Raw genomic sequence first — 25,667 nt, forward strand, 5'->3', positions numbered from 1 at the left:
TGAAAAATAGCTGATAACCTTATGGGGATTGTCTTGTATGTTATTTGTTGCTTTTGATATTTTCTCTTTGCCTTTAGTTTTTGTCAATTTGATTAATGTGTCTCAGCATGTTCCTCCTTGGGTTTATCCTGTATGGGACTCTCTGTGCTTCCTGGACTTGGGTGACTGTTTCCTTCCCCTTGTTAGAGAAGTTTTCAGCTATTATCTCTTCAAATATTTCCTTAGGCCCTTTCTCTCTCTCTTCTGCTTCTGGGACCCCTATAATGCGAATGTTGGTGCATTTAACGTTGTCCCAGAAGTCTATTAGACTGTCCTCCTTTCTTTTCATTTTTTATTCTTTATTCACAGCAGTGATTTCTACCATTCTATCTTCCAGCTCACTTATCCATTCTTCTGCCTTATTTATTCTGCTATTGATTACTTCTAGTGTATTTTTCATTTCAGTTATTGTATTGTTCAAGTCTGTTTGTTCTTTATGTCTTCTAGCTCTTTGTTAAACATTTCTTATATCTTCTCAGTCTATGCCTCCATTCTTTTTCTGAGATCATGGATCATCTTTACTACCATTACTTTGAATTCTTTTTCAGGTGGATTGCCTATCTCCAGTTCACTTAATTGTTCTTCTGGAGTTTTTATCTTGTTCCTTTGTCTGGAACATATTCCTCTGCCATCTCATTTTGTTTAACTTTCTGTGTTTGCAGTCTCTGTTCCGCAGGTTCAGGATTGTAGCTCCTCTTGCTTCTGGTTTCTTCCCCCTGGTGGGTGAGGTTGGTCTAAGAGGTTTGTGCAGGCTTTCTGGTGGGAGGGACTGGTTCCTGCCCAGTGGTGGGTGGAGCTGGGTCTTGTCCCTCTGGTGGGCAGGGCCATGTCAAGGGGTGTGTTTAGAGGTGGCTGTGGGCTCAGGAAGACTTGGCAGCCTACAGGCTGTTGGGTGGGGCTAGGTCTTGGTGTCAAAATGTAGTCCTCCAGGAGAACTCACTCCTATGAATATTTCCTGGTACCTCTGCCACCAGTGTCTTTGTCCCCACAGTAAGCCACAGCCACCTCCTGCCTCCCCAGGAGTCCCTCGAAGTCCAGCAGGTAGGTCTGGCCCAGGCTCCTATGAAGTCACTGCTTTTTCCCTATGTCCCGGTGCACATGAGACCTAGTGTGTGCCCTTCAAGAGTGGAGTTTCTGTTTCCCCCAGTCCTGTGGCGTTCTTGAGGTCAAGCCCTCTGGCCTTCAAAGCGAAATGCTCTGGGGGCTCCTCCTCCCGATGCCAGACCCCCAGACTGGGGAGCCTGACATGGGGCTCAGAACTCTCACTCCTGTGGCAGAACCTCTGCGATATAATTATTTTCCAGTTTGTGGGTTGCCTACCTGGTGAGCATGGAATTTGACTGTATTGCAAATGCAACCCTACTACCGTCTCATTGTGGCTACTTTGTCTTTGGACGTAGAATATTTTTTTTGGTAGGTTCCAGTCTTTTTTGTCGATGATTGTTCAGCAGTTAGTTGTTATTTTGGTGTTTTCATGAGAGGAGGTGAGCTCAAGTCCTTCTACTCCACTATCTTGTCTTCCTCCCCTTTATCATTGTATAATGCCCTTCTTTGTCTTTTGTTATAGACTTTGTTTTAAAGTCTATTTTGTCTGATATGATTATTGCTACCCCTGCCTTCTTGCTGTTTCTGTTTGTATAAAATCTTTTTCCATTCCCTCATTTTTGGTCTGTGTGTGTGTTTAGCTCTGAAGTCAGTCTCTTGTAGGCAGCATATAGAAGGGTCTTGTTTTTTATCCAGTCAACCACCCTGTGTCTTTTGATTGGAGCATTTAGCCCATTGACGTTTAAAGTAATTATTGATATTATTGCCATCTTATTACTTGTTTTCCAGTTTTTTGGGTAGTTCTTCTCTGTTTATTTCTTTTTGTTTGTTTGTTTCTTCCCTTGTGGTTTGATTATTTTCTTTAGTAGTATGCTTGAGTTTGTTTCTTTTTGTTTTTTTTGCATCTATTTAAGTTTCTGATTTGGGGTTACCATGGTGTTCATATATGTTGTCATGTAACTATCTGCTTGTTTCAAACTAGTAGTCCTTTAAGTTCAAACACATTCTAAAAGATCTACATTTTTTCCTCTCCTCCCTCATATTTTATGTTTTTGATGTTTATCCCTTAACTGTTTATTGTAGTTATATTTTATTTTATTTATGGTTTTTGTCTTTTAATATTTATACTAGCTTATTTAAATGGTTGATCCACAGCCTTTACTAGTGGGGTTTTTCCTTTCCTATGACTTCTTACTTCTTGTTGTAGCCTTTTCTTTTCCACTTAGGGAAGACTCTTTAACATTTATTTTAGGGTTGGTTTAGTACTGATGAACTCCTTTATTTTTTGCTTGTCTGAAAAGCTCTTTATCTTTCCTTCAATTCTAGATGATAATCTTGCTGGGTAGAGTATCCTAGGTTGTAGGTTTTTCCCTTTCAGCACTTTAAATATATTATGCCACTCCCTTCTTGCTTGTAAAGTTTCTGCAGAAAAATCAGCTGATAGCCTATTGGGGAGTGGGGGGTTTCCTTGTATGTGTCTCTGTTTTTTCTCTTGCTGTCTTCAGAATTCTCTCTTTTTCTTTAACTTTTTCCATTTTAATTATGATATGTCTTGATGTGGGTCTCTGGGTTCATCGTGTTTGGGTCTCTCTGTGCTTCCTGTACTTGAATACCTGTTTCCTCTTTCAGGTTTGGGAAGTTTTCAATCATAACTTTTCCAAATACATTTTTGACCACTTTCTCTCTTCTCCTTCTGGGACCCCTATAATGTGAATGTTAGTATGCTTGATGTTGTCCCAGAGGTCCCTTAAACTGGTTTTATGTTTTTTAATTTATTTTTCTTTTTGCTGTTCTGATTGGGTGATTTCCATTATTCTATCTTCCATGTTACTTATGTGTTCTTTATTACCTAGTCTGCTTTTAAATCCTTCTAGTGTGTTTTTCATTTCCGTTATTGTATTCTTCAGCTCTGACTGGTTCTTTTTTTTTTTTTTAATTGGAGTATAGTTGATTTACAATGTTGTGTTAGTTACAGGTATACAGTAAAGTGATTCAGTTATATATATACATATATCCATTCTTTTTCAGAATCTTTTCCCATACAGGTTATTTCAGAATACTGAGTTCCCTGTGCTATACAGTAGGTGCTTGTTGATTATCTCTTTTATATATAGTAGTGTGTATATGTTAATCCCTAACTCCTAATTTATCCCTGACTTGTTCTTTTCTTAATATTTTCTAGTTCCTTGTTAAAATTCTCACTGTGTTCATCTATTCTTTTCCCTAGTTCAGTTAGCATTTCTTATTACTAATGCTTTGAGCTCTTTATCTGGTAAATTATTTATCTCTGTTTCATTAGTTGTTTTGTCAGGTTTTTTTGTTCTTTCATTTAAAACAAATTCCTCTGTTTTCTCATTTTGCTTAACTTTCTCTGTCTCTATGAAATTAGGTGAAACAGTTACTTATCCTGGTCTTGAAGGGTATCCTTGTGTGGGAACGTCCATATGCAGTCCATATCTGCCCAGTGGCTTTGGTGGGAGAGCTGGATCTGACGTGAGCATGAGTCACATCTTCCCCCAGGGTGTGCTGGCAGCTATCACCTTGGTGGGAGGGGGGGGCTGGATATGGAGGGGCTAAAGCCGGAGCTAGCTGTGAGCTAGGGCTTCTCCTATGCTTAGTGGCCATTACTTTCCTACTGGGGACAGTGAGGGGGTCCCAAGGTGCTGGCACAGAAGCCCTGAGAGTTGCGTCCAAGCTAGTTCTGTTCCATCTAAGTGTGCGCTCTCCCCTATTCCAGCAGTGGCACCATCACCACAGAGGGGAGAAGTGCTGGAGCAAGAAGGCCCAGAGTGGGTACCCGGTGTAGGCTGGGATACGTGCTAGGCAGTCTTGGCACACCAGTCAGAGCTCCAGACTGCTCGTGATACACCACCTTCATGAGCACTAGTAATGGCCACCCTCACCCTGTTCAGATGCAGTGCCTGGTCTGAGCTGGCTCCATTTCTGCCAGCTGTGCAACCTCCTCAGCAGTGGCAACCTTCACCCTAGTGGGGAGCTGCAGTGGAGCTAGAGGGGTTGGAGTGGATGCTTGGCATGGGCCAGGGTGTGCACTGGGGTGGTTGCAGGAAACCAGCCAGAGCCCTGGGAAGTTTCAATCTGCTTCCTTTGCCTGGTTCCCAGGAGCCAGGAAGCATGTGTATGCTCTTTAAGAGCAGAGTCTAGGTTTCTTATAGCCCTCCTGTTAGTCCCACTGGTTTTTAAACAAGCTAAGGGGACTCCTTCTCCCGGTATCAGACACCAGGGCTGAGGTGTCCTGTCCTAGGGATGCAGGTCCTGACCTGATTGCTTCTCTTCCCCTCCTACCTGACTCCATGTGGATCTTTCTCTACAGCCTTGTTTGTTGTATAAGAGTCTTTCTGCCACTCTCCAGTTTGTTTTCAGTGTGAATTGCTCTACATGTGGATGTATTTTTGATGTGTTCGTAGTGGGAGGTGAGCTCAGTGTCCTTGTACTCTGCCATCTTGATCTCCATTTTTTCCTTCTTAAAAGCGGCATCAGAAGTACCAGAACAACCACTACCATGACAACTTTCATTTGTGATGGGCAACGGGTTGTGTGTATACCTGGATGCCTCCTACCTTTTCCACAGCACTGGTAATCTCCCAACCACTTTTGGCCGCCAGGCTTTTGAGAGCCTCCACATTGCCATTACTCAAGGATACCTAAAACACAAATATTTGAAATGCTCTGAGTTCAGTGCAGATATGTGATCAAATATTTTCTGCTTAGAAAGTGGGCACTGTTAGAGCCAAAGTGATGATGTTGAGGTTAGAACTAAGTTACAGGAACATAATTTCTGTCTCAAACTCTTAATGCAGAATTCAGACAGGTAATGTGAGTCATATATGCTTAGCAGATTAGTATCATTTTAATTAGTATCCTAAGCAAAGACAAGAACACCCTTCAGTATGACTTGTAATCAACGGGTAATAAGTAAACTTGGATTTCCCTTTACATTTTATGGTCAAAAACATTAAAATGACTAATACTTTGCTATTGTGTTATAAAAATGCAAGCCAGTGGGCATGTCATTCAACACATGCTATGATGAAACACCAGATCTCAATGTCCTATGTTGCTTGAATGCATTTGATGGCAGAGCATCCAGAGTCTGTAACTCAGGAACTATACATATAATTCAAACAAGGCAGTGAAGCAGCTGGCTGATAACTAGTTACTGATAGCTTGGTTTTGTTTCATTTTGAGATGACTGGTTGCTATAATTCACCTTTTCATCTAACCTGTGTAGGTACAATGTGAGTCAGTTAAATGAGGGGATTTCCATTTTTGTAATGAAGTGATTTTACATGAAGAACTTCAGATCATAAAATTGTCACCTGGTTGCCAGTATCCCAGTGTATGCAAAGTGGAACCTCTCCTTTGTGGGAAATAATGTATTCTCTGGAAAAAAATTAAAATATTAAATAACAGTTTTCTTCCCTGTATTTAGCACACAGCAATAACTATGAGAGTTTCTTGAACTGAAATCAGCAGTTTTAAAAAGCTGCCTTTACTGGTGGAACAATCAGAAAGAACAATTTCCATCACAGTAGTCTCCACAGTCAAAAAACATCAGACCTTCTCTTTTTGCATTATATGGGAATAGAGACACAGAGAGGGCTCTTTGCTATGTAATTTGTCAGATGACAGAAGATTCCATAAAATCCTTACACCTAAGTCCCTTACCTGCCTAGGCGAATTCTCTTGCGTGCAAGAGCTCCACGATACCGTCTAAAATCATCCTTAAATAAAAAACAAAGTAAAATCAATAAATTTCTAATATTTTAGTGTTACAATCCTTAAGTTTCTCTCTCCTAAGTCAGTTGAAAAGGCTAATTGGGACAAGGAGTCTCTACGTGAACTATCTTCAGGTCAGAGTTGGCAGTAAGGCAGCTTATTCTGAAAGACTTAATTCCGATGAGCGTAGAGCAGCATAGAGAACTGGGTGTAAAGTGGGAGAAGAGAGTCAGAAATGAGACATGGAAGACGATATGCTTCCAACAGCAGCATGTGGCTGAGTAGATGTGAGGTCTTCAAAGACTTCACCATTTAAATAAATGACTAGAGTGATTTGGAAAAAGAAGAAAAAGACTGCTTTACTTTGTGATGCAGAAAAGAAAGAAAACCAAAGGGGAATAGACATGGAGGTTGTTGCCAGTGCAGGGAAAGATTCTGGGTGGAGCTCTGTACCCACAGCTTCCCCAGAATAAGTGGTCTGATTACTGAACCACACGTGCTAATAACTGACCTTTGACATCGGTTTGATTCTGGGAAATGTGATCAGTTCTTCCTTATCATTGACAGCATTATAAATGAGAAAAGCACTGTTGATATGACGGCCCTGGCCCCCAGACCACTCCTGGCAGTCAAAGGCCTCCACGCGCACTCCCACTTCGACACTGCAGATGGGCGACAAGGGCAGTGGACAGAGAACCTGACCATGCCAGGCCTACTCTGCCCACTGCCCCACCACCTCCTCCAGGCAAGGAAGAGAATGAGGACCCTGGGTTGTTTCATTGTCATCTGCTAATCTATGCAACTGTTAACATCCATTTCATCAGGTCGATTGATCTGATGTACAAGCTCCTGGGAGCATTTCTGCTTTACTTTCCCACTTTCAAGTGGTAAAAAGGCCAGTGGAACTTTATATACCTTCATGAACATATTTTGGTAATGGGGGAGGGGTGGTTAAACTGTGCCAAAATCAAGTTTTCTCTCCTAAAAACAATAGTCCTATAATTTAAAAGCATCGAACACTGAAACTGGATAGGAAACACAGATGTTCTTTTTTACATTTAAAAAGAAAAAAATACTAAATTAAATCTTTTCTTTGTGTATCAAGAATAATAAAAATAACTGGGAAGTGGTTTGGACTTCATGGTGATAAATGACAGGTCCATTATGAAGTGGTTGACCACATGACTCTTTTGAGAGTGAAAGGAAGAATTAATAATTATGACAGGTGCAAACCAAGACCATCCTGGATCAAGTAGGACATACAGTCACACTTATTATGAGACAAAAACCAACTTATCATAACAGTGTAAGGAGGCCTGAAGTGGAACAGAGAGTTAAAATGTGTGTCTGTGGATTTTGAAGATTAAGTGAAGTTTTAAAAAAATTAGAAGGAACTTGATTTCTTTAAAGTAGTCACTATACTTACCTCCAGATTGAAATAAAACAAAAAATATTGCTTATGTGCAAGTTTGAATTCATTTATAGCAGCCTAAGAGCACCAGACATGCTTTACCAGGTCTGAAATGTATTGTTGACAATGGCATTGAAGACAAGACGATCTCCAACTGTAGATGGTCCCCGGAACTTAAACATGTCCACGGACTTCAGAAGGGGATGCGCTCGACACAGGCGGCTGATGAAACAAAGGGAAGGAGAGAGAGAAGAAAGTGATCATTCTCCAAAATATTTTCAGGAACTGTTGCTTTGCTTAATGGATGCAATAGACCAGTGTTCAGGGTGCTTTCTAAATGAATATCTCTTTTAGCTCAGAGGGAAATGAATAACTGGATTGTGTGTGTTGAGAGTGGCCCTGTACATTACCTGCAAATATTGTAGGAAATGCCACACGTCCCCAGGCCGTGGGTCTTTACCAAGATGCTGGCGCTCCTGCTCTTGTGGTGACTGTCCTGCTCTTGTTTTGTGCCCTATGGAAGTATCTCCAAAAAACAAACCACTGTCGTTTGTTCTAACTTGAGGGATTTTTTTTCCTCCTGACAGTTCATGACTACAATCGCAGAAAGCTGTGACTCCCAGGTTGGAGTGGGGCACAGTGAAGAGAACTGTCAGCTGGTGCCATTCACATGCATTCCTTGGCTTCACTGTTACCTGAGTTCACCCACATGTCAAAGACTAATTTTTTTCCCCCAAAGAAAAATTACCTGGATTGCTGCACAAAGCCTGAAAGGCTACAAAGAATACATTTTACGATTTTTGTGGTGTGCGGAGTTTTGGAAATCTATAAAGAAAATTTAATCTCAGAAAGTTACTTCCATAATTTTCTACATTTTAGATTCCCACTGTAGTCATCCAGTTACTCTAAAGCATTGTGCCAACAATAAGTGAACAGACTCTGCCACAGTTAGTTATATTGTAAGCCTTTACAATAGAACAGGTTCAAATGCTTTATTGTCATTAAGAGTGACAATGTCATTTTAAAAACAAGCTCTTATATTTGTGCACAATTTATAGGAAGGATAACCACAGGTTTCTAATTATAGTCATAACTGTAGACATATTAATAATAAAATTCCTTTAATTTGGAGAAAATAAAACCTTAACAATTTTCAGTGGTTACAAAAATTGTTGGAAGGGCAGATCCTGTTCAAATGCATTTTCAGAGAACAGTGTTCTTTAAAGCTGCTCAATTACCTACATGGCTCCATTAAGAATAAAGGAACCCTTTTTGAAACTGAGGAGCATTTAAAAGTACTTTTCTAAGTTCTTTCCTCTTTCTCATCTTATGTTTCAGTTAATCCTTTGGCCATGATGATTCTAACCAGCACCTTCAGAGATCAGACCTAATTGTAAACCGCCTTTATAAAAGTTTGTATCTTGACCATTTTTAAGTGTAAAGGCTATCTTCTATTTCTATCCTGCATCTACTTTGTCATAAGTAATGTGACAAGGAGTTGCAGTGTCATAAGATCAACAGTCATAATTCAGAATCAAGTATAAGAACTGTCATTTCATTTTTAGTTTTGAACCAAGAATTTAAACATTCACTTTCAAAAAAAGGACAGAATAATTCTAAGGTAAACAGGAAAATGACTTATCATTTTCTCATTTTGATAAAAGGCAACATTGTTCTCTACTTGTTTCCTTGACTGCCCAATAGCTGAGCCTCAGACCCTTCTGTCCTCTCCCCACTGGTCTCAAGATCACAAGCCAAAGGTCCAAACCAAGAACCTTGCAGAAATAGTAGCCACCATCTCCATCCAAGCCATGATCTGGCCACCAAATGTGTTTCCATGATGGTTTGCATGGGGTGGGAGGACAAGTTCAATGCTCTGCACAGAGGTGCCCCTCGTGGAAACCGTTCCTTCTTCTTCATCACAAGTGGGATCTGAAAGGTGGATGTGAACAAAGATGGTGGAGTTAAATGCAGAACCTGAGGCTACAGCCTTTCCTTCAACTCATGGGATTTTTAGAAAAATTAAATTATTACCAAAGACTTAAAACTCCTGAAGAAATGAATAGGCTTTATTTACAGTGAATTGAATAAGACCGCAGATCAGAAAGGGCATTTTAGAGATTGTATTCCAACCTGTTTTACAAGTCAACCAGAATTTTGATTAAAAGAATGTTTAAGTTTAAATTTGAGTTGCTTCAGGTGGAAGAGGGGCAGATCAGAGCAGATCACGGCAGAAAGAAATATGGGGATTGATGGATATGTTATTATCTTGATTGTGGTGATGGTTTCATGGGGGTATACATGTCTCAAGACCTATCAAGTTGTACACTTTAAGTATGGGCCATTTATGGTATGTTAATAAAGTTATTAAAAAGAAAGCGATTTGAGCTTTAAAGGGCCACAGACACTGAAAATCTGGAATAGTTTGCTGTATGATAAACTTCAGAATGGGAATATAGCCTCCCATAGTTACTGTTTTGTAATGAATGCAGTCACAAACGAAAAGACACAATTCATTGTACTTCTTAGTGTCTTTCTGCTTCTTTTGAATCATATCTGCTTCGTTTACTGACCAATTGGTTTTGACTCTCAACAATGGAGAAATCATTTACTTTGGCGGCAAAGCAGTAAAACGTATTCAGTTATATTGCCTGCATCATCAAGGGAATCACCAGCTAGGCTTAAATCTCACGTGCTATTGTTGAGGAGGTGGGAGAAAGAATTACAGAGCAGGGCACCATCCTGGTTGTACCGTCAGAGGCACAGCTGAGCTTTCAGTGTGAGAGCACAGACATGCCTGGCTGTTGTCGGTAACTGGGAATGGAGCCTTTCTTATCACAGTCACATATAAGTGAGCAGAGAAGAGCGGTTACAGAGATTTAACTCCATTTCCTGAATCTAATTATTATATTTTTCGTTAATTGATGGTATTTTTCTTTCATGTTTTTTCCCCTTCATTCCACTGATCATTTCAGTCCCCTGCTTAAAAACATGCAGTGACTTCCCCTTGGCTTATTAGAAGAACCTAAATCATTCCTATGGCCCCAAGCCCTTCCTTTCCTGGCTGGCCTATGCCTACCTCTCCAGCCCCAGCTAGTCTGATTTGCTCCTAGCACCCCTTCCTCTCTCAAGCTCTCTCTCCCTTTGTTCCAGCCACAATAGCCCTTTTTCAGTTCCTGTAACTAAATGTTGCCCTCAACATCAGGGCATTTCTACATGGTGCTCCCTCTGTCAGCGGCAGTTCCACTGGCCACCCACACTTTCTTCCACTTACCTCCTATTCTCTCTTGGCCCATCTCAGTCACTACTTCCTCAGGAAAGCCTTCTCTGACCACAGCAACCCCACTATTATGAGCTCCCACTTGTACCTTTCTTTCACAGTTATAATTTTATGTTTATTTGTGTGATCTTTGATTATCTGACCCCCTATATCCTAAGCTCCTTTGGGCAAGGACTGATTTTTTTAAATTCTAATAAAATTCCAGAATGTGGGTGCTCAGTCAATATTTATTGAATGGATGAATAAACTTAACCTTGCTGATTTATTCCATGTTCACAGTCCTTACTAACAACAGAATATTTTTAAGTAACAAAATGATTGTACTGATTTATACTTCTGTCTGTTGTTTATTACAGTTCCTACTGCTCCCCATTTTCATTTAAATAGTATTGTGGAGTCTTCAATTTTTCCAATTTCGTGGGTGTGAAATAGTGTCTCATGGAGGTTATAATTTGCATTTCCCTGATTAATAATGAGGTCCAACATCTTTTCAGATGTATATGAAACTTTCATGTTACCCTTTAATGAAATGTCAATGTTGTTTGCTTCAAATGTTACTTCTCTCCCTTTCTTTTTCTCCTCTCTTCCTGGAACTTTGATTAGATGCTTGTTAGACTTCTTACTCCATTCTCTACATCTCCTAATCTCTCTTATATATTTCCCATTTCTTTGTCTATCCATCTGCATTCTAGGTAGCTTCTTCAGATATACTTTTCCAGTTTACTGTCTTAGATACTGTTTAATTCATTCATTGAGTTTTTTTTTTTAATTTTTATTTATTTATTTTTGTCTGCATTGGGTCTTCATTGCTGTGCACGGGCTTTCTCTAGTTGTGGCGAGCTGGGGCTACTCTTCGTTGTGGTGCACGGGCTTCTCATTGCGGTGGCTTCTCTTGTTGAGGAACATGGGCTCTAGGTGTGTGGGCTTCAGTAGCTGCGGCATGTGGACTCAGTAGTTGTGGCTCACAGGCTCTAGAACGCAGGCTCAGTAGTTGTGGCACACAGGCTTAGTTGCTCCATGGCATGTGGGAACTTCCCAGACCAGGGATCGAACCCATGTCCCCTGCACTGGCAGGCAGATTCTTAAGCACTGCACCACCAGGGAAGTCCCACTCATTAAGTTTCAAATTTTAATTATTATATATTCTTTTTTATAGAAATTCCTTTTGCTTCTTTGTCAAGTAGTCTAGGTCATTTTCTTGTTCCTATATAATACTTTTGATACTCTTAAAATATATTAATGTTCTTACTGTAAATTCTTTATATGGTAAATTCAGTATCTGTAGTCTTTGTGGGCCTCATTCTATGGTCTGGTGCTTTTCTGGATTTAGGTGACTTATTTTTGTCTTTTGTGATTTTTGACTAGGAGCTCACATTCCTTGGCTCTTTATCTGTGACAGTTCTTAAGGGCTGGGCTTAAAGTCATTTCTTCACAGAGGATTTGCATTTGTGACTGCAGATCACCCGTGGGTACGTAGCACAGTACCACTTCACACTAAGTATCACTTGGTCTGTTTTGGGCCAAACAAATTATGTGAATTCTGACACCAAATCTGCTTGAGAATGTAGTTGTGATTGAATCCTCAAAGAGAAACAGTTTTTTTCCATTCCACCTAGGGCTAAGTGGAAAGCATCCCTACCAGAGCTCTCTGAGGGGTGGGATTTTTCCAGTTGACCCACTGAGGGTATCATTTCGGGGGTGTTGCAGCTCCAGGTATGGTTCCTTGATCCAACCTTCCACCTGGCTGTGTCTCCTTAGCCCTGGCATGCCCATTAAAACACAGCTCTAGGTCTGGCACATACAGGTTCCTCCTGAGTAAATGCCAACTCTTGTATCTCCTTACACTGCTGAATTTGTGCTTCTAATCATTTGTGGACTTCAAGGCATTCTCTTATTTTTTTGCCTGCTGAGATGTGTTTGTAAATATTTCATCCAGAAATTTTAGTTTTTTTCAGACTCCAAGTCCACCATAGTGCTGTAATCAGAATTGGATTGCTTCCTAAAGTGATCCTTAAAAAGCATATGAAGTCTTAAATCCCTTCCAACTTCTTTTTTAAGTACTGATTTCGTTAGATAATTTTCTATAAACATCCAAAACTAGTATTGATTGAGATTTTTTAAGGTTAATTTCTCTTACTCAAATGGTACTTTTTTGTTTCAAAATAAATTAATATAAATTATCTGTAAACTATATTGTTAAATGAAAAAAAGAAAGGTGCATACTTGTTTGAATATTGTGTTACCAGGATAAAATAAAAAATTAAGAGAGGACCTTATACTGTGAGAGACATTGTAAAGACTCAAATATAAGGCAACTCCTTTTCTGAGGGATAATTAAAGAAAAAGCTACTTGATTCCTATGAAGACATACATGGCCTACACTGGGACACATAGAGGAGGGTACTAGGGCAGGTCATATGTGTATAAGCATCAGCTATGACATCTACACAGAAATATATTGAGTATAGGGGACCTTGGTGCAGAAGTATGCCTATTTGGAGGTAATTGCCAATCAATGGGGAAATAGGGCTCTTCCAGGTTTAGAGACCAGTCTAGGCTCACAGCTCTGGCTGTGTACCCATGTTAAGTACAATAAACAAATGTCACCCTTTCTACAGGCTTCCAAGTAGGGGCATACTCATCTGGAGGTCAATTTCAATTCTTGTACTTTGGATGTTCATTAAGTATTGTGTCATTCTGCTTGGACAATTTTACATTTATCCCACATTTTCTGGTCAGGAACTCTGACCTGAATTGAGGTTATTCTATCTCTGGTTTTCTTTCTCATTACTGGAAAGGATCAACACAACAGCAGAATACACATTCTTCTCAAGTGCACATGGAACATTCTCCAGAATAGATCACATGCTAGGCCACAGTCATATAATTAAAGTTCCTGTAAGTAGATTTACTGACCATCAAACTTGCCACTTTCCTTCATCAAGTTTTTAAAAGTATCTTCATGTTGTAATCGAACTTTCCTTCTCTCAGAAGCCAGATTATGTTCCACATGATCTTGTTCAGTTAGAAGTGTGACTGGTTTTAAATGAATCTAGAGAAAGAAAAACATTTATCTTTCATTGCCCTGTTAAATTATAAAAGCACAACATGAATTTTGCAAAAACAAATGATATGCTACATTGTTTTCTAACTCAAAGTAAATAGAGCATTTATGGGTGTTTATATACACATTTTATTTTGACTTAATTTTTTTCTTAAAATATTTTTTAAACTAAAAAAAAATCAACATAGACTTAATTATTTGTTCATATAATATGTACCTTAAAAAGTTTTCCAAATATTAATTTTCCCTGATTTAAAAAATTTTCAACAGAACTACAAAATTAAAAATTCTTCAGATTAATGAGTGAGGAGAGGGACTTTGACTCCACTAAATTCTTATCAAGAAATGCTTTCTACCTTTTGCAAAATTAATGTATCAAAGGGAGAGAATAAAGATGTTCTAGAGAAAGCTATCATGTACCAAGAGATATTCCCAACTTGGAAATTTCAACACATGGTGAAAACATTGTCTAATAAGCAAACTGAAAAAATCAATAAGTCAGAATAAAGCTCTAACTGACCTCCAGAAACCTGGAAATGTGATGCAACAGAATGAAATAGAAACAAAGAAAACAATAGCAAAGATCAATAAAACTAAAAGCTGGTTCTTTGAGAAGATTAAAAAAATTGATAAACCTTTACCCAGACTCATCAAGAAAAAGAGGGAGATGACTCAAATCAATAAAATTAGAAATGAAAAAGGAGAAGTTACAATGGACACCGCAGAAATACAAAGCATCCTAAGAGACTACTACCAGCAACACTATGCCAATAAAATGGATAACCTGGAAGAAATGGACAAATTCTTAGAAACGTATAACCTTCCAAGACTGAACCAGGAAGAAATAGAAAATATGAACAGACTGATCACAAGTAATGAAATTGAAACTGTGATTAAAAATCTTCCAACAAACAAAAGTCCAGGACCAGATGGCTTCACAGGTGAATTATATCAAACATTTAGAGAAGAACTAACACCCATCCTTCTCAAACTCTTCCAAAAAATTGCAGAGGGAGAAACACTCCCAAATTCATTCTACGAAGCCACCATCACCCTGATACCAAAACTAGAAAAAGATATCACAAAAAAAGAAAATTACAGATCAATATCACTGATGAACATAGATGCAAAAATCCTCAACAAAATACTAGCAAACAGAATCCAACAACACATTAAACAGATTATACACCATGATTAAGTGGGGTTTATCCTAGGAATGTAAGGATTCTCCAATATACACAAACCATTCGGTGTGATACACCATATTAACAAACTGAAGGATAAAAACCATATGATAATCTCAATAGATGCAGCAAAAGCTTTTGACAAAATTCAACACCCATTTTATTATAAAAACTCTCCACAAAGTGGGCATAGAGGGAACCTACCTCAACATAAAGCCCATATACAACAAACCCACAGCAAACATCATTCTCAATGGTGAAAAACTGAAAGCATTTCCTCTAAGATCAGGAACAAGACAAGTATGTACACTCTCACCACTATTATTTAACATAGTTTTGGAAGTCCTAGCCACGGTAATCAGAGAGGAAAAACAAAGGAAAGGAATACAAATTGGAAAAGAAGAAGTAAAACTTTTACTGTTTGCAGATGACATGATATTATACATAGATAATCCTAAAGATGACACCAGAAAACAACTAGAGCTAATCAATGATTTTGGTAAAGTTTCAGGATACAAAATTAATGCACAGAAATCTCTTGCATTCCTATACACTAACAATGAAAGTTCAGAAAGAGAAATTAAGGAAACAATCCTATTCACCATCGCAAAAAAAAGAATAAAATACCTAGGAATAAACCTACCTAAGGAGGTAAAAGACCTGTACTCCGAAAACTATAAGACACTGATGAAAGAAATCAAAGATGTCACAAACAGATGGAGAGATGTACCATGTTCTTGGATTGGAAGAATCAATATTGTGAAAATGACTATACAACCCAAAGCAATCCAGAGATTCAATGCAATCCCTATCAAATTACCAATGGCATTTTTTACAGAACTAGAACAAAAAATCTTAAAATTTGTATAGAGACACAAAAGATCCCGAATAGCCAAAGCAATCTTTGGGGAAAAACACAGCTGGATGAATCAGACTCCCTGACTTCAGACTATACTACAAAGCTACAGTAATCAAAACAATATGGTACTGGCACAAAAACAGAAATATAGTTCAATGGAACAGGATAGAAATCCCAGAGATAAACCCACACACCTGTTGTCAACTAATCTATGACAAAGGCAGCAAGGATATACAGTGGAGAAAAAACAGTCTCTTCAATAAGTGGTGCTTGGAAAACTGAACAGCTACATGTAAAAGAATGAAATTAGAACACTCCCTAACACCATACTCAAAAATAAACTCAAAATGGATTAAAGACCTAAATGTAAGACCGGACACTATAAAATTCTTTGAGGAAAACATAGGAAGAACACTCTTTGCCATAAATCACAGCAACATCTTTTTTGACCCACCTCCTAGAGTAATGGAAATAAAAACAAAAATAAACAAATGGGACCTAATGAAACTTAAACGCTTTTGCACAGCAAAGGAAACTACAAACAAGACAAAAAGACAACCCTCAGAATGGGAGAAAATATTTGCAAACGTATCAACAGACAAAGGATAAATCTCCAAAATATATAAATAGCTCATGCAGCTCAATATTAAAAAAACAAACAGACCAATCCAAAAATGGGCAGAACACCTAAATAGACTTTTCTCCAAAGAAGACATACAGATGGCCAGGAAGCACATGTAAAGCTGCTCAACATTACTAATTCTTAGAGGAATTGCAAATCAAAACTACAATGAGGTATCACCTCACACCAGTTAGAATGGGTATCATCAGAAACTCTACAAACAACAAATGCTGCAGAAGGCGTGGAGGAAAGGGAACCCTCTTGCACTGTTGATGGGAATGTAAACTGATACAGCCACTATGGAGAACAGTATGGAGCTTAAAAAACTAAAAATAGAATTACCATATGACCCAGCAATCCCACTACTGGGCATATACTCAGAGAAAACCATAATTCAAAAAGACACATGCACCCTGATGTTCATTACAGCACTATTTACAATAGCCAGGTCATGGAAGCAACCTAAATGCCCATCAACAGACGAATGGATAAAGAAGATGTGGTACGTATATACAATGGAATATTACTCAGCCATAAAAAGGAATGAAATTGGGTCATTTGTAGAGACGCGGATGGACCTAGAGACTGTCATACGGAGTGAAGTAAGTCAGAATGAGAAAAACAAATATCATATATTAACACATATATGTGGAATCTAGAAAAATTGTACAGATAAGATGGTTTGCAAGGCAGAAATAGAGACACAGACATAGAGAACAAACTTATGGACACCAAGGGGGGAAAGAGTGGGTGGGGGGGTGGCAGTAGGATGAATTGGGAGATTGGGATTGACATATATACACTAATATGTATAAAATAGATAACTAATAAGAACTTGCTGTATAAACTAGCTATATAAATAAAATGTAAAAAAAATAATGCTTAGACTAAATGCGGATCCTCCCCTAGGCACTCTGACCCTAAAAAGAAAAGCCAAGAAATTATGAGTAAGTCCACAGCAGACAAGGGACACGCTGCTCTGGGCCAAAGCCAGGCAAGCCCACTGGGCACCCACATCAGGCCAACATATTTCTTTTAAGGGTGTTTTTACCCTATATGCCCTGCAGCTTATGTTTAAGCTTCAATAACTCAGCAACTTTGACATTATTCCTTTAGGTATGAAAAAGTGATTGGACCATAAGACACAACTGCTAGCTAAAATGCTCTTGCTTTAAAAAAATATTTTAACTCAATTTTGAGTTATATAACCACAAAAGAAAAGAACTAAACCAGCAAGCAATATTGTGGGGAAACTGACATGACCTTCAGATCATTTAAAACACAATGTTTTTTTTCTCTTTCACAAACTGGCTACATCTCTCATTTTCTCTAAGGCAGTTAATACTATGATATTACCACATAAATATTGGTGATAATTATGATAAGTATTGATGAGTAACAAATCTTGGGAAAGTATATTTCACGGTAAAAAGAAATGTTTCTTATTCCATAATAATTCTGATGCTGATACTTCTGTTGATATGTCCCTGAATTACATGCTAGATACTCTTCACAAAGAAATTTACCTTTTCTTTTCCAACTGGTTTGGCTACAAATGTAGAGAAAGCCACACTAACAAGTTTCTCAATGCCAGTGAACATGTCCTGTACTGTGACCTTGATGCTGATCTAAAAAGGAAAGAAAAATAAATTCAAAACTTTTCAGCCGTCTAGACAACAGATGAGACTGCAGCATTCAAAATTCATTTATGCACTTCACCATTGTTTTGTTTTTTGAATAAAACCAGCATTTCAATTTACTTTTAACCAATACTGTCCTCTCAATGATTTTCTATAAAATTGGAAAAATATTTTATTTCTGATTATAGAAAAATATATATTTACCATGGAAGATTTGGTAAGATTAAAAACAGATAAATGATAAAGATGGAATCTGACAATCAAGAGTAAATATTATCAGTAATTCCATCACTCAGATGAATAGTTACTAACCTTTATATAAAATTTCTTCCAGTTTAATATCATTTCATACATATGTATGAAATGTATCTATATGTATATAGTTGTGTCTGTATGTGTGTATACACACACACACAAAAGATTATCATACTGTATTTACAATTTTATACTATAACGAAATTTTTTGGCATTTATATGATAAGCGTTTTCTAATCCCACTATTACTAAATGTGGTTTTTTTTTTGTTTTTTTGTTTTTTTTAAATCTAAATGTGGTTTTGAAAACAAGATATTAATGAATTCCTTATAGCCCATCGGAGAGATGCACCATAACTTTTTTTTTAATCTTTAGTCTGAGTTTTATAACCAAGTTGACATGGACAGAATGTTATTTGTAGTCATGTTATTTGCAGCTTTGTTTCCTCTTTCAGGAGTTTTCTTTTTCAGGAATAGCAAGAAAGTAGTTGAGACATTTTATGGTGACACCACAGTGGACTGGATTTCCCCATGTGAAGAACTCTGAAGCTCTGGTCCTCATGATCACACACTGCAGAAGTGTAGGTAAACTCGGGAACATAGCCCAGAGAAATAATACTACCTTCCTGAAATAGTGGGCAACCTCGGGCATCTTAGTTCAGCACTGTGTTATCAATGATAATATCTATTTCTACATCTTCGCCAAGTACATCATGCACAAAAATAATCGTCAATCGGCGATTCACTTAACTTATGAAACCAAATTAGTATTTGCATGGTAAACGTAAGTTAACTAGATGGTGATTAACCAAATTTAAACCATCCATTTTCAACCCCCAACAACTCTCAACCCCACATAGCTTTCTACTTTCAGAAAAATAGACAAATGAAAAATAGAATAGACAACTAATAGTAAAAACAAAGCAACAATTCTGGAGAGTTAAAACAAGTTCCAAACATTGTCTTCTATTAGAACAGTTAATTAGTTATGTATGATGGCCAAATGTCTCAAAAACATATGCCAGGGAGAATTTCACTTTGTGTCATTACAGAGTGGGTCAGATTGGAATTACATCCTATGAAAACAACTGGAAAATTGGACCAAGTATAGGAAGCAACTATTTTCACACACAGGACAGCAGGCAACACAGACCTGTGATCTCCAAGGAAAGGGAGATAAATGAAGGGAGCACTTGCATTTCCTGGGTTCTCAGCCTGCAGGTAATTCCCAGACTATGACCAAGGAGGGGAAATGGAAACTTGCTGAATTGAAGAACCAAAAATCAAGGAGATCAAGGCAGCTGAGATTGTCCCAGAAAGGAGGGAGCTACAAAAGGAAAGAATTCCCAGGTATCTGCATATTGTTCCTGTTGAGTGTTTGGGTTGATACCAGTCTGAGCATGTGTAGGGTGAAATCTGACAAAGCCAGAAAAGAACAGCTTCTGAGGAAGAAACAGTTATTGTAAGGTAAACAGTTCCAAGAGCTCATACAGTGCTAGGAATCTGGTGTTCCCTCCAGCCAGACCTCAGTGAATACACAACACATTCATAGAGGCCACAGAAGACCACAACTTAGTAGAGGGACTAAATTAGCCCTAGATGGGGCTAGCATTTATTTTTCTTAAGATCAGAAATCTGTGCTTTCAAACTCCCTAGGTTCTTTTCTTAGCTTTTAGTCAAACTTCCTCTGGAAATTCTAGCTGCTATCAGGGAATAGGAAGAAAGGAGAAAAGAAAGGGAACTTTCATCTGTGTATGGGCTGAATATAAAGGAGAGTGCTGTCTCTCAGGAGAAAGGCCAGACCCAGAGGCTACTGTGAGGCAAAGCTCAAGAGCCCCATAGCTGAGAAATCAGGATCCAGAGGCACCATCATAAACTGTCTTTGACAGAGCTCATTTTATCCACAAGTTTTTATTACCTTTCTGATTTCTTCAAGTTTTTTTCTATTCTGTTTATAAACATACTGGGGGAAAGTGACTAAATCAGGGTAAAGCCATCACCACAGGTGTGGTTATTGCCAAAATAGTTCTTTTATGGGTTGATTTGTGTCCCTCACCAAATCTGGTACCTCAGAATGTGACCTTATTTGAAAATAGGGTGTAATTAGTTGAGATGAGATCCCTCTGGAGTAGGATGGACCCCTAATCCAATATGACTGATGTCCTTATAAAAAGGGAAAATTTGGGGGGGCGCCTTCAAGAGGGCAGAGGAGTAAGACGTGGAGATCACCTTCCTCCCCACAAATACATCAAAACTACATCTACATGTGGAACAACTCCTACAGAACACCTACTGAATGCTGGCAGAAGACCTCAGACTTCCCAAAAGGCAAGAAACTCCCCAGGTACCTGGGTAGGGCAAAAGAAAAAAGGAAAAACAGACAAAAGAATAGGGACGGGACCTGCACTTTGGGGAGGGAGCTGTGAAGGAGGAAAAATTTCCGCACACTAAGAAGCCCCTTCACTGGCAGGGACGGGGGTGTGGGTGGGGGGGAAGCTTTGGAGCCACGGAGGAGAGCTCAGCAACAGGGGTGCAGAGGGCAAAGCGGAGAGATTCCCACACAGAGGATCGGTGCCGACCAGCACTCACCAGCCTGAGAGGCTTGTCTGCTCACCGGCCAGGGTGGGCAGGGGCTGGGAGCTGAGGCTTGGGCTTTGGAGGTCACATCCCAGGGATAGGACTGGGGTTCGCTGCATGAACACAGCCTGGAGGGGGCTAGTGTGCCACAGCTAGCCGGGAGGGAGTTCAAGAAAAAGTCTGGACCTGCCTAAGAGGCAAGAGACCATTGTTTCGGGGTGTGTGAGGAGAGGGAATTCAGAGCACCGCCTAAATGAGCTCCAGAGTTGGGTGTGAGCCATGGCTATCAGCGCGGACACCAGAGACGGGCATGAAATGATAAGGTGGCTGCTGCAGCCACCTAGAAGCCTGTGTGCGAGCACACGTCACTATCCACACCTCCCCTCCCGGGATACTGTGCAGCCCGCCACTGCCAAGGTCCCGTGATCCAGGGACAACTTCCCCGGGAGAACGCACGGTGCACCTCGGGCTGTTGCAACGTCTCACTGGCCTCTGCCACCACAGGCTCGCCCCACCTTCCATACCCCCCCTCCCCCCAGCATGAGTGAGCCAGAGCCCCCTAATCAGCTGCTCCTTTAACCCTGTCCTGTCTGTGTGGGGAACAGACGCCCTCAGGCAACTTACACACACAGGCGGGGCCAAATCCAAAGCTGAACCCCAGGAGCTGTGTGAACAAAGAAGAGAAAGGGAAATCTCTCCCAACAGCCTCAGGAGCAGCGGATTAAACCTCCACAATCAACTTGATGTACCCTGCATCTGTGGAATACCTGAATAGGCAACGAATCATCCCAAATTGAGGCGATGGACTTTGGGAGCAGCTGTAGACTTGGGGTTTGCTTTCTGCATCTAATTTGTTTCTGGTTTTAAGTTTATCTTAGTTTAGTATTTAGAGCTTATTATCATTGGTAGATTTGTTTATTGATTTGGTTGCTCTCTTCCTTTTTTTATTTTTTTAAATATATATATATATTTCCTTTTTCTCTTTTTGTGAGTGTGTATGTGTATGCTTCTTTGTGTGATTTGTCTGTATAGCTTTGCTTTTGCCACTTGTCCTAGGGTTCTGACTGTCCGTTTTGTTTGTTTGTTTTTAACTATAGTTTTTACCGCTTGTTATCCTTGGTGGATTTCTTTTTTGGTTTGGTTACTCTCTTCTTTCTTTCTCTCTTTTTTTTATTACTTTTTTATTTTTAATAACTTATTTTATTCTTTTTTTCTCTCTTCCTCCTTCCCTCACTCCATCTCTTCCTTCCTTCCTTCCTTTTTTTCTGAGACGTGTGGCTGACAGGGTCTTGGTGCTCTGGCCAGCTGTCAGGCCTGAGCCTCTGAGGCGGGAGAGCCGAGTTCAGGACACTGGCCCACCAGACACCTCCCAGCCCCACATAATATCAAATGACAGAAACTCTCCCAGAGATCTCCATCTCAATGCTAAGACCCAGCTCCACTCAATGACCAGCAAGCTACAGTGGTGGACACCCTATGCCCAACAACTAGAAAGACAGGAACACAAACGCACGCATTAGCAGAGAGGCTGCCTAAAATCATAATAAGTTCACAGACACCCCAAAACACACCACCGGACATGGTCCTGCCCACCAGAAAGACAAGATCCAGCCTCATCCACTGGAATGCAGGCACCAGTCCCCTCTACCAGGAAGCCTACACAACCCACTGAACCATCCTTACCCACTGGGAGCAGACACCAAAAACAATGGGAACTACAAACCTGCAGCCTGCTAAACGGAGACCCCAAACACAGTAAGTTAAGCAAAATGAGAAGACAGAGAAATACACAGCAGATGAAGCAGCAAGGTAAAAACCCACCAGACCAAACAAATGGAGAGGAAATAGGCAGTCTACCTGAAAAAGAATTCAGAGTAATGATAGTAAAGATGATCCAAAATCTTGGAAATAGAATGGAGAAAATACAAGAAACGTTTAACAAGGATCTAGAAGAACAAAAGAGCAAACAAACAATGATGAACAGCACAATAAAAGAAATTAAAAATTCTCTAGAAGGAATCAATAGCAGAATAACAGACAGAAGAATGGATAACTGACCTGGAAGATAAAATAGTGGAAATAACTACTACAGAGCAGAATAAAGCAAAAAAAATGAAAAGAATTGAGGACAATTTCACAGACCTCTGGGACAACATTAAACAGACGAACATTCGAATGATACGGTTCCCAGAAGAAGAAGAGGAAAAAAAGGGACTGAGAAAATATTTGAAGAAATTATAGTTGAAAATTTCCCTACTATGGGTAAGGAAATAATCAATCAAGTCCAGGAAACGCAGAGAGTCCCATACAGGATAAATCCAAGGAGAAACACGCAAAGACACATATTAATCAAACTATCAAAAATTAAATACAAAGAAAAAATATTAAAAGCAGCAAGGGAAAAGCAACAATTAACATACAAGGGAATCCCCATAAGGTTAACAACTGATTTTTCAGCAGAAACTGCAAGCCAGAAGGGAGTGGCAGGACATAGTTAAAGTGATGAAAGGGAAAAACCTACAACTGAGATTACTCTACCCAGCAAGGATCTCATTCAGATTCAACAGAGAAATTAAAAACTTTACAGACAAGCAAAAGCTAAGAGAATACAGCACCACCAAACCAGCTCTACAACAAATGCTAAAGGAACTTCTCTAGGCAGGAAACACAAGAGAAAGAAAAGACTTACAATAACAAACCCAAAACAATTAAGAAAATGGTAATAGGAGCATATGTATCGATAATTACCTTAAATGTAAATGGATTAAATGCTCCAACCAAAAGACATAGACTGGCTGAATGGATACAAAAACAAGACCCGTACATATGCTGTCTACAAGAGACCCACCTCAGACCTAGGGACACATACAGACTGAAAGTGAGGGGATGGAAAAAGATATTCCATGCACATGGAAATCAAAAGAAAGCTGGAGTAGCAATTCTCATATCAGACAAAATAGACTTTAAAATAAAGACTATTACAAGAGACAAAGAAGGACACTACATAATGATCAAGAGATCAATCCAAGAAGAAGATATAACAATCGTAAATATTTATGCACCCAACAAAGGAGCACCTCAATACATAAGGCAAATGCTAACAGCCATAAAAGGGGAAATCGACAGTAACACAATAATAGTAAGGGACTTTAACACCCCACTTTCACCAATGGACAGATCATCCAAAATGAAAATAAATAAGGAAACACAAGCTTTAAATGATACATTAAACAAGATGGACTTAATTGATATTTATAGAACATTCCATCCAAAAACATAAGATTACACTTTCCTCTCAAGTGCTCTTGGAACATTCTCCAGGATAGACCATATCTTGGGTCACTAGTCAAGCCTTGGTAAATTTAAGAAAACTGAAATTGTATCAGGTAATTTTTCTGATCACAATGCTATGAGACTAGATATCAATTACAGGAAAAAAATCTGTAAAAAATACAAACACATGGAGGCTAAACAATACGCTACTAAATAAGCAAGAGATCACTGTAGAAATCACAGAGGAAATCCAAAAATACCTAGGAGCAAATGACAATGAAAACACAAATACCCAAAACCTATGGGATGTAGCAAAAGCAGTTCTAAGAGAGAAGTTTATAGCAATACAATCCTACCTCAAGAAACAAGAAACGTCTCAAATAAACAACCGAGCCTTACACCTAAAGCAATTAGAGAAAGAAGAACAAAAAAACCCCAAAGTCAGCAGAAGGAAAGAAATCATAAAGATCAGATCAGAAATAAATGAAAAAGAAATGAAGGAAACGATAGGCAAAGATCAATAAAACTAAAAGCAGTTTCTTTGAGAAGATAAACAAAACTGATAAACCATTAGCCAAACTCATCAAGAAAAAAAGGGAGAAGACTCAAATCAGTAGAATAAAAATGAAAAAGGAGAAGTAACAACTGACACTGCAGAAATACAAAGGATCATGAGAGATTACTACAAGCAACTATATGCCAATAAAATGGACAACCTGGAAGAAATGGACAAATTCTTAGAAAAGCACAACCTTCTGAGACTGAACCAGGAAGAAATAGAAAATACAAACAGACCAATCACAAACACTGAAATTGAGACTGTGATTAAAAATCTTCCAACAAACAAAAGCCCAGGACCAGATGGTTTCACAGGCGAATTCTGTCAAACATTTAGAGAAGAGCTAATACCTATCCTTCTCAAACTCTTCCAAAATATAGCAGAGGGAGGAACACTCCCAAACTCATTCTACAAGGCCACCATCACCCTGATACCAAAACCAGACAAAGATGTCACAAAGAAAGAAAACTACAGGCCAATGTCACTGATGAACATAGATGCAAAAATCCTCAACAAAATACTAGCAAACAGAATCCAACATCACATTAAAAGGATCATACACCATGATCAAGTGGGGTTTATCCCAGGAATGCAAGGATTCTTCAATATATGTAAATCAACCAATGTGATAAACCATATTAACAAATTGAAGGGTAAAAACCATATGATCATCTCAATAGATGCAGAAAAAGCTTTCAACAATATTCAACACCCATTTATGATAAAAACCCACAAGAAAGTAAGCATAGAGGGAACTTACTGCAACATAATAAAGGCCATATATGACAAACCCACAGCCAACATTGTTATCAATGGTGAAAAACTGAAACCATTTCCACTAAGATCATAAGCAAGACAAGGTTGTCCACTCTCACCACTATTATTCAACATAGTTTTGGAAGTTTTAGCCACAGCACTCAGAGAAGAAAAAGAAATAAAAGGAATACAAATTGGAAAAAAAGAAGTAAAACTGTCACTGTTTGCAGATGACATGATACTATACATACAGAGTCCTAAAGATGCTACCAGAAAACTACCAGAGCAAATCAATGAATTTGGTAAAGTAGCAGGATACAAAATTAATGCACAGAAATCTCTTGCATTCCTATCTACTAATGATGAAA

The 25,667-nt window shown here is 38.9% G+C and overlaps 1 protein-coding gene across 1 annotated transcript in view; it reads right to left on the reverse strand.

Moving 5' to 3' along the window:
• ACOT12 (acyl-CoA thioesterase 12) overlaps positions 1-25,667 on the reverse strand; it is a gene marked incomplete at its 5' end in the record, with an annotated part of 59,213 nt that overhangs the window by 20,608 nt on the left and 12,938 nt on the right. Inside the window, 8 exons of the mRNA XM_082377415.1 lie at positions 4,662-4,745; positions 5,421-5,484; positions 5,770-5,825; positions 6,332-6,482; positions 7,334-7,453; positions 9,007-9,163; positions 13,428-13,563; positions 17,767-17,868. Of these exons, the coding sequence (XP_082233541.1) occupies positions 4,662-4,745; positions 5,421-5,484; positions 5,770-5,825; positions 6,332-6,482; positions 7,334-7,453; positions 9,007-9,163; positions 13,428-13,563; positions 17,767-17,868 (870 nt within the window). The remainder of the gene's footprint in view (positions 1-4,661; positions 4,746-5,420; positions 5,485-5,769; positions 5,826-6,331; positions 6,483-7,333; positions 7,454-9,006; positions 9,164-13,427; positions 13,564-17,766; positions 17,869-25,667) is intronic.

This window comes from Balaenoptera borealis (assembly GCF_965194805.1).
Source record: "Balaenoptera borealis genome assembly, chromosome: 2".
In the NCBI taxonomy this organism is placed as follows: domain Eukaryota; kingdom Metazoa; phylum Chordata; class Mammalia; order Artiodactyla; family Balaenopteridae; genus Balaenoptera; species Balaenoptera borealis.